Source organism: Mobula hypostoma, chromosome 7 (genome assembly GCF_963921235.1).
Source record: "Mobula hypostoma chromosome 7, sMobHyp1.1, whole genome shotgun sequence".
In the NCBI taxonomy this organism is placed as follows: domain Eukaryota; kingdom Metazoa; phylum Chordata; class Chondrichthyes; order Myliobatiformes; family Myliobatidae; genus Mobula; species Mobula hypostoma.
This window is the reverse complement of record NC_086103.1, coordinates 180,286,468-180,296,921: the sequence shown is the minus strand read 5'-3', so window position 1 is coordinate 180,296,921 and position 10,454 is coordinate 180,286,468. Positions and strand designations below refer to the sequence as shown.

Sequence of the window (10,454 nt, the reverse complement as noted above, 5' to 3'; positions counted from 1 at the left end):
GCCTGGCACGTAAATGTTGGCCCAGATCAGAGGCGATTGCCGATTGCATCGTCTCTGATCTGGGCTGACATTTACGTACCGGGTGGCACCTAATTAATTAGCTTGTCTATTTTGGCTTTTTTCTTAAAAATGTGCTGGGTGCGTTCTGGCTACCACTGCATGCTTCGTGGATCAGTATCGGTCAGCAGCCCAGAGGTTGGGAACCACTGCACCACCCCAACCTTCGATGACTCAGCCTAACACACCATCATCAGAGTGCTCGGCGCTGTCTTCCCGATTCCGGTAAGTGATACTACACTGTACATTATTTCTACTTTATATAGGCTGTGTATTTTTATGCGTTATTTGGTATGATTTGGCAGCTTCATAGCTTAAAGGTTACTGGAGAAAGTGTTTCTGCCAAGAGCGCTTGCGCCGTGTTTTTGCCGAGAGTGCTTCCGCGAGATTTTCGCTACCGAGAACAGTGCGGCAATGATTGTAGAGAAGTATTTCTACTTTATACAGGCTGTGTATTTATCATATCATTCCTGGTTTTACTATATGTTGCTGTTATTTTAGGTTTTGTGTTATTTGGCATGATTTGGTAAGTTATTTTTGGGTCTGCGAATGCTCACAAATTTTTCCCATATAAATGGTAATTGCTTCTTCACTTTATGACATTTCTGCTTACGAACCATTTCATAGGAACGCTCTACCTTCGTATGGCGGGGGAAACCTGTATGTGCTATATGTGCGTTGTGCTGTGTGTGATGTTGGTACAGTGTTTTGCACCCTGGCCCCTGAGTAACGCTGTTTCATTTGGCTGTGATCACAGGTGTTCACGTGTGGTTGAGTGAGAATTAAACTTGAACTTGAACTCAAATGTCATTGAAAAAGGATCAAGTGCTTTCCCGGCGTATATGATGAATAAACTCTTCTTGGGCTTCCAGCCGGGTACAAGTATCAATTGTAACCGACGTTTCAAAGACAAACAGTGGAATTTATAACCCCGTAGCCCAAATCTCCTGACTGGTTAGTCCTCAAGTTTCCGCACTCCCATCTGTACCTGGCTGGGAGCCCAAGAAGAGTTTATTCTTGAATGCAATTGCACTGATCAGCCATAATCTAGTTGACTGTCAACAGACTCAGGGGCATGAGGGCTCTTACACTGAGTAGTGTCTTTTTGTAGCTGTCAACGAACACCATAGAACTATTTATTAATATACTGTAAATACCGAACTTCACTGTGAAAGTATCTTCACCAGGATGACAACACTTCTAGAAAGCAGTTCACCACCACCTTCAGTAACACACAGAGAATGATGGAGGAACTCAACCCGTCGGGCAGCATCTATTGAAATGAAGAAACAGTCAACGTTTTGGGTCGAGACCCTTCATCAGCACAGTCACCACCACTTTGTTAAGGACATATGGGGATGAAACATAAGAAACACAAAATAGTCGTCCATCTGGTCCTTCGACCCAATTTCATGTTCAAGTTTGTCTAGTTGTTATTCAGTCATAAATGAATACCCATGGATGCGGCCAAATGAAACAGCATTTCTGGGGCCAAGGTGCAAAACACAGTAGCAACAGTACAAGGCACATGGGTGATTGATACGTTCGTGGCCTAAGGTACAATGAAATGTGTTATACAGTTCTTGTTACATGCACATGCAGGTCAACTCTTTGAGTGATTATGCAGAAAGTTTGAAGTTAATAACTCATAAGTTAATATCAGGGGTGATTGATAAGTTCGTGGCCTACGGTAGAAGGAGATGAGTTATTAACTTCAAATTGTCTGCATAATCATTCAAAGAGTTGATCTGCATGTGCATGTAACGAGAGCTGTATAACTCATCTCCTTCTACCTTAGGCCACGAACTTATCAATCACCCCTCGTATATCACATGTATCCCATATAATTGCAATAGCAGTAAAACATACAGTCACATAGAGCTAATATAGCCCAAGTCCCTGTGTGTCATGGCCTGTAGATCGATGGTGCATTTGATGTTGTCCTGGAGCCAGGTTTCTGCAAGAACAAGCACGCAGCAGTTCCTCATCACACACTAGGGCAGCCACAGAGGAATGCAATCTGCCTTGTCTTCCACTGAGTGAACACTGCAGCCTGCTCTGTCGTGGTTGACCTGGCTATGGACTCAGCTCCACCTACCTGCCCTTAATTCCCCTGTGATGCAAGAAAATCTGGCTAACTGTGTTTTAAATATATTCAATGGGATAGCCTCCACTGCTTCCATGGACAGAAAATTCTACAGATTCACTTCTCCCTGGCAAAAGCAGCTTTTCCTCAGCTCCAACCTATACCTACTCCGGTAGATCTTGAGGGAATGTTTTAGTTCTAGTCCCAGTTACTAGTGGAAACAAATTCCCTGCCTCTAACACTTACATAATTTTATGTTTCTATAAGATCCGCTCTTATTCTTCTGAATCCAATTAAGTATCGTCCCAGTTGGCTCAATCTCTGCTCACTAGTCATTTCAAAGTTGCTGGTGAACGCAGCAGGCCAGGCAGCATCTCTAGGAAGAGGTACAGTCGACGTTTCAGGCCGAGACCCTTCGTCAGGACTAACTTCGTTAGTCTTCGTTAGTCCTGACGAAGGGCTTGGCCTGAAACGTCGACTGTACCTCTTCCTAGAGATGCTGCCTGGCCTGCTGCGTTCACCAGCAACTTTGTGTTGCTTGAATTTCCAGCATCTGCAGAATTCCTGTTGTTCACTAGTTACTTGTTTATTTGGTGATTCAGCACAGAACAGGCCCTTCCAGCCCAACGAGCCTCACCGCCCGGGAACTCGTTTACTTAACCCTAGCCTCATCACGGGAGGATTTACAATGACCAATTAACCTACTATCCTGTATGTCTTTGGACTGTGTGAGGAGACCAGAGCACCCAGAGAAAACCCACGTGTTCATGGGAAGATGTACAAACTCCCTGTAGATGATTCTCCTTACAGAGAATTAAGGGTTAACAGCCTCATGTCTGGAATCAATCTGGTGAACCACCTCAAAGGCTGCTTATTCCCTTCCATAGATCCTGCCTGATTTGCTGAATTCCTCCAGCATTTTCTGCATGTACCGCAAATGCCAGTATATCTTTCTTCAAGTAAGAGGACCAGAACTGCATGCAGTATTCCTGTTGCGGTTTCACCAGTACCCTGAGCAGTTTCAGCCTTCCTCTGCTCTAATTCAACCCCTCTTGCAATGAAGGTCAACATTCCATTTGCCTTCTTGATAACGTGTTGAACCTCCAAACCGACCTTCGGCAATTCATGCACAAGCACTCTCAAGTCCCCCGCACAACAATATGCTGCAATCTTTCACCATCTAAATAATAATCTGATCTTCTATTTTTCCTTCCAAAGTGGATGACAGTGCACTTACCAACGTTATACTCCATATGCCAGACCTTTGCCCACTCCCTTAATCTATCTATATCCCTCTGCAGACTCTGCATCCTCTGCACAATTTGCTGGCAATATAGTTTGGACACCTGCCAGTCTTTTATATAGAATATATGACCTTTTTCTTGTAATTCCCACCATTGACAGTATCTACCAGCAACAACCCCCACCATCTGGGTCCTATCCTCCTCTTGCTGGTACCATCAGGCAGGAGGTACGAAAAAACTGAAATCCCGACCACCCAAGGTTCAAGAACAGCCATTTCCCTTGAACTGATCTGCACAGTCCTAACCCTTCCTCAGCAACCAAACACTACGTTCCACCTGCTGTACTTGTCTTTGATTGTGTCTTTGCTTTTTACACTTTATTTTTTGCACAGTTGTTTTTTTTCTCTCTCTGTACCCTGTTGAATTTTTATGTATAATTTATTAGCTCTGTGTTATCTGAACCTACAAGTCTGTAATATGGCTGCAAAATTTTCATTTTACATGTCCCTCACTGGTTCCTTAAGGTTGTCATAGCTGGGGATGGACTAGGGATAAGCTCCCACTGCCTGTTAAATGCTCCCAATGGCCTCTGACGACCAGGTCTAGCTCCTGGCCTTCAGGTGTGGCCTATCTACTAAGCCCAGTGGAACAATTTCTACTGACAGGAGAAGGGGCAAAGGTGAGTTAGCGGTGCCTTGGGCAGATGGGGCCCGTCAGCTGTGGTTGGCAACTCATCTAGGAGAAGAAAAACTTTGATCTCAAACCTCCACTGCCTGGCGGCTATACCCACCCACGGGGAGGGCTTTGGGAGTAAACCCCGAGGGAAAAATCTGGAGCTGGAGTCCCTAAAGCATTGAGTTCAACTTCTGCGATGCCTCTGGCACCAAACTGTATTGGTCTCTGCCGTTCCTTTGGATTTGTCAGCTGGGTGGAGAGGGGGAGCCTGCTGCTTGGGCACAGCTTACTCTCCATACCGCACTGCCCTGACTTGTGTACCTCATAGACAGCTGGGATGCAATATCCGCGGTTGACCCTGACCCAAGAAGGGCCTCAATTTGTGAGTCACTGTACTTGTGCACATGACAGTAAAATCGAATTGATTTGAAGATTGATAAATTAACTAAAATGTGGTTAAGCAGACAATTTAATTAAGACCATGAAGTAAAATATACAACATTCATGCCCCAACAAGTTTACACAACCACTTAGCTCCCTAATCCATTGAGTTCTTCCACTGAGTGTTGAAAGATGCACTTGAGAAATATTACAAAAGTATGTCCATTTCTGCCATGTAATGATGCTGAAAAACTAATTTACACCTTTATATCGAACAGACTAGATTACTGCAATGCACCTTTTACTAAATCTAAATCCAGTCTAAATCTACTGGCTTTCCAAAACAATCTAATGACAAATTTCAGCTCATTCAGAATGCTGTTGCTAGACTTTTAAATAAAACCAGGATGAGAGAGCGTATCACTCCCATACTAACCTACCCTGCATTAGCTTCCAGAAACTTCTAAAATTCTTTTTAAAGTTCTCATACTTGTTTTTAAAGCTCTTAATAGTCTGAGACCAGAGTACATCATAGAATCAGTTTTATTTTATAATCCTGCCCAAGCTCTCAAGTCTTCTGCCAGCCTCTTAAGTTTGAACAATCTCCCTCAAAAGATCAGCTTTTTTGAACTACGCTTGCAAACTGTGGAACTGAATACCTAAAACTATAAGGGATGCGGACTCAGTTATCGACTTATTTAACTTTGCTCTTATCTGACATCGTTTTGTCTTTTATTTTCATGTTTGCACTGTATCCTATTGTAAAGCACTTTGAATGACATTGTCTGTATGAGAGGCGCTCTATAAATAAGTTATTATTATATATGTAATAAAGAAATAACACAATCCTGTAGCTGGTATTGTAACCTCCCCCACTTCGGGTGGAACTTTATTCGCTATAAATATTTACAGTACATGTCCTCCTCAGTGAAACGTCCATCTGGCTCCATTCCTTAGTTGAGTAGATACTAGTCAAAGCCCACCCCCAGTATCTCCCCTTTTCTCCATCTTCCACCAGGGCTCTCTTGCCCACCAAGTGCCAGACAATGGTGATATCCACCTGGAGATAATGTAGCTATCACCCCCGACACTCAAGGGCATTACAAAGTCAGCTTTATCGCTCACATGTACATTGAAACATTAAATCAAATGCCTCAATGAGCAACACAGACCGAGGATGCACCGGGGGCAGCCCACGAGTGTCGCCACGCTTCCAGCACCAGTGTAGTGTGCCCAGCTCTAGAATGTGGGGGGAAACCACGCGGTCACTGGGAGAACGTACAACCTCCTTACAGACAGCATTTTTGAATGGGGTCACTGGTGCTTTAATTGCCTTATGCTAACCACTACACTATCGTGCTGCCCTGCAGCCCTGGATCACAGCACCACCAACCCCCCCCCCCCCAAGCTCTCGGTATCCCGGGGGTTATCATTGACCAGAAACTGAACTGGAGTAGCCATGTGTGGCTAGCTGTCTAGACAATGTGGCTACAGGAGCAGGTCAGAAAATGGCAAGTAATTCTCCTCCTAACTCCCATTCAGTGTCCACCATGAATCTTATTTGCTTACTTTCATTGTTTGCACAATTTGTTTCTTTTCCTGCACATTAGGTCTTTTTTAATGGGTTCTGTAGGGTTTCTTTGTTTTGCGTCTGCCTATAATTTGTATATATACTTTGATAATAAATGTACTTTGAACATTGAATCATCTGCAAGGCTCAATTCAGGAGTGTGATGGAACACTCTCCTCTCGCCTGGATGAGTGTGGCTTCAACGACACATGAATTTGAACTCCATCATCATTATGTGCCATGGCGTATGGCATGGGAGATCCTGGTCTCATGACCATGATTGCTCTTAGCAAATTTTTCTGCGGAAGTGGCTGCCGTTGCCTTGTTCCAGGCAGTGTATTTACAAGATGAGTGACACCATCTGGGTCATAACAGCCTGTTGGGTAGCTACGCCATCCAAAACCATTCACTCACTCCACACCTGATGTATCTACGGGATGCATTGCCACAATTCGCCAAGCCTCCTGACACAGCACCTTGCAAAGCCACCACCTCTACCAGCTGGAAGGACAAGGACGGCAAAAGCAGGGGGAGCACCACCCCCTGGAAGTTGCTCTCCAAGCCACGCACCATCCTGACATGGAAATGCACTTTATTAATTACACCTGCTCTTTAATGCAAATACCTGATCAGCCCATCATGTGGCAGCAACTCAATGCATGCAGGTGTGCTTTTATGCATTGGGGTTCAGTTGTTGTTCAATCTAAATATCAGATTGGGGAAGTGACTTTGATAGCAGCAGAAGACCATGAACATACATGCAGCTACCATTTTATTAGGTATAGGAGGTACCTAATAAAGTGGCCACTGGGTGTATATTGCTGTCCCTTTGCCATCGCTGGGTCAAAATTGTTGAAGTCCCTGCCTAACAACTCTGTGCGACACACATCTGAAGAGCTCCATCCGTTCCAGACAGACTCACCACCAAAGACTCCAGCAAATTTCTGCAGATCTGATGGAGAGAATGGTTGCATTGCTGACTAGTATGGAGGCTCCAATGCGCGAGATTGCAAGGGTTGTCAACTCCTTCATGGCTCAAGACTCCCCACGATTGAGGACATCTTCAAGAAGATGTGCCTCAGAAAGGCAACATCCATCACTAAGGACCCTCACCATCCAGGACAAGCCCTCTTCTCGTTACTACCATCAGGGAGGAGGTACAGGAACCTACAGACCCACACTCAATGATTGCGGGTTCAAGAAGGCAGCTCACCACCACTGGGGAGGAGACAATTAAATGTTGGCTTAGCCAGGGAAGCCCACATTCCTTAAATGAGTAAAATAACTGGCCTGGCATGACAAACTCTTCAATTCACCCTCTCTCCATTGGGTGAGAAGTGCCACCTGCCGTCGGGCAATCTGTCACACCTCCTTGCTCTCAACAAGCATCATCAGAACATTCCCCAGGGTGGAGGTAAGGCTTGAAGTGCCCATACACTACCAATCCTTGGAGAAAACTGGCAGTGTGTCTCACGTTATTGTCCCACTGAGCAAACCAAAGGAGACAGACAGATGTCATGGCAACTGATCTCTCCATCTACTCAACGTTCCATTTGATAAAGATTAGCTTTATTTGTCACATGTACGTCAAGAAACACAGTGAGATGCACTATTTGTGTCAAATTAAATCAGTGGGGGTTGTGCTGGGAAAACCACAGGATTCACTGTAATTCCGGCACCAATATAGCATGCCCACAATTCACTAACCCTAACCATATGTCTTGGAACGAGGGAGGAAACCGGAGCAGCCAGAAGAGAAACCGTGCGGTCACGGGGAGAAGGTACAAACTCCTTACAGGCAGCGACAGGAACTGAAACCTGATCGATCGTCACTGCCACTGTTATAGGACCTGCTACACTGCCATGTTCATGTAAGGCTTTACATGAATATAATGGGGTTAATGGTTAGGCTGGTGGAGAGAGATGAACGGGGAAGAGTGAGGGGTTGTCCCAGTGTTCTGATCACCTGGGTTCATTGCAGGTGACAGACAGGGCCCCCTCTCTGTGTACCATGGAAGAACATGCAACATAGCCTTCGAGCACCCTGTCACTTTGTTCTCTTCTCAAATAAAACAGCACTGGTGACCAACAGCCTCGTGTGTCAGGATTGGAACGTCTCCAAGCAGTTTTGGGCCCTTTATCTATGAAAGGATGCGCTGACAATGGACAGGGTCTGGAAGGGGTAAACGAGAATGATCCCGGGAATGAAAGGGTGGAGCGTGAGGAGCGTTTGATGGCTCTGAGCCTGTACCCGCTGGAGTTTAGAAGAATGGGGGGGGGGAGGATCTAATTGAAACTTTTTGAATATTGAAAGCCTAGATCGAGTGGATGTGGAGAGGATGTTTCCTATAGTGGGGGAGTCCAGGACCAGAAGGCACAGCCTCAGAACAAAAGAGTAGAGATAAGGAGGAATTTCTTTGGACAAAGGGTGGTAAATCTGTGGAATCCATTGCCACAGATGTGTGTGGAGACCAAGTCAATTGGTGTATTTAAAGTGGAGGCTGATAGGTTCTTGATTAGTAAGAGGATCAAAGGTTACAGGGAGAAAGCGGGAGAATGCATTGAGAGGGATAATAAATCAGTTATGATGGAATGGCTGAGCAGAGTCAATAGGCTGAATGACCTAATTCTTCTCCTGTGTTTTATGATCTAATAGGAAATTAATGTCAGATGACTATAATAAGAAAAGTGAAATCCATGAACTATTATACTGTATGGTTGCTAGTTGCTCCTGCTTCTTGTGTTAGGCTTCATTGAACCTGTCTTCATCCTCTGGTCTGCAGCAATATTAAGGAATATTATCTTCTTTAAATAGAAGGGTTCTGTTTCATTCTGCTGTGCTGGGAAGAACAGAATTAACAAGATCTGCTTTAATCTTGTTAAAGCAATGAGCTATCATCCTGGCTTCTTCAAAAAGCCCTTGGCTTTGACAGTGAAGGTGATTCCAGTAGCAGTCTCTCACTTTATCACTTCCCTCACGCCTTCTTATTCTGCCTTCTTCCCCCTTTCTTTTCAGTCCTGAAGAAGGATCTTGGCCGGAAATGTCGCCTTTTTATTCCCCTCCATGGATGCCGCCTGGCCTGCTGAGCTCCTCCAGAATTTTGTGTGCGTTGCTCAATCCTTCTGTTTGTCTGTCGCCTTGTTTGCCTTCTGGAATAGGGTCTGAATCTCTTTGGTCACTGTCATTTGCCAGTTCTCCCTGTAAGAAGAAACAAAGAAAAAGAAAACGAAGTCAGAAAACCCGACTATTGTCCAGAGAATAAAAACACTGGTTGCTAGAAATCTAAAATAAACCAGGATGTGTCAGAAATACTCAGCAGGGCAGGCAGCGTCTGGAGAGAAGGAATCTGAGTCAATGTTGCAGGAGAGTTGAGGTGGCTACTTTGCACACCCGTGTTTCCAAATGCCTCCTCTGTCCTCAGGGCAGTCAAAATGTCTATCCTATTTCTTTTAGTGTTTCCCCCCCTTTAGGGAGCACCTACCGCTCAGCCATGATAGAAAGGCGGAGCAGACTTGATGGGCCGAATGGCCTAATTCTGCTCCTATGTCTTATGGTCACTCAACAGCTCCCAAATAGCCTATCCTGGCCCAAGCGCATTATTGTCACGACCAAAAAAGCTCACCAAAGCTCACTCTACTTCCTCAGAAGACTCAAACAATTCGGTATGCCTCTGTTGGCTCTTACCAATTTTTATTGATGCACCTTAGAAAGCATTCTGTCTGGTTGCATCACAGCTTGGTACGGCCCGTGACCACTAGAAACCACAGAGAGTGGTGGACACAGATCAGCATGTCACGGGAACCTCAATGGATTCTCTCTAAACTTCTCGCTGTTTCAGTGAAGAAGCTGGGATCATCAGAGGACCCCACTCACCCCCAACATTCTCTCTTCTTCCCTCTCCCATCGGGCAGACGATACAAAAACCTGAAAACATGTATCACCAGGCTCAAGGACAGCTTCTATCCCACTGTTAGCAGACTCTTAAATGGACATCTTGTACAATAAGATGGACACTTGGCCTCAGGATCTACCTCATTTTGATTTTACACTTACTGCACTGCACTATTCAGTAGCTTTTACATTTCATTCTGCAGTGTTATTGTTTTACTCTACACTGCCTCAATACGCTGTGTAATGATCTGATCTGTATGCACAATCTGCAAGACAGGCTTTTCACTGTATCTCAGTGCATATGACAACAACAAAGCAATACCAATACCAAATTGCTCCTTCAGTTCCAAGGGATTCGACCCCAGTGTGTAATCACTCCATGGAATTAAACACTGGTGGTCAGTTATATCCACACTTTAGTTACCTGAAATGTATGATACCAGGTCCTGGTTAGACTCCACCTGAAGCAGTACCATCTCAACTCTATTATGCCGTGGGCATTTAGGCCAGCAATGAAGATCCTCTATCTCTGGCAGTGTTCAGGGCTTC

At 44.9% G+C, this 10,454-nt stretch overlaps 1 protein-coding gene across 1 annotated transcript in view; it reads right to left on the bottom strand.

Annotated features, from left to right (window-relative positions):
- Window positions 1-5,443: 5,443 nt before the first annotated feature.
- The window catches only part of gucy2f (guanylate cyclase 2F, retinal), a 76,144-nt gene continuing 71,133 nt past the window's right edge, over window positions 5,444-10,454 (bottom strand). Inside the window, exon 19 of the mRNA XM_063054647.1 lies at window positions 5,444-9,212. Within this exon, the coding sequence (XP_062910717.1) occupies window positions 9,128-9,212 (85 nt within the window). The 3' untranslated portion in view covers window positions 5,444-9,127. The remainder of the gene's footprint in view (window positions 9,213-10,454) is intronic.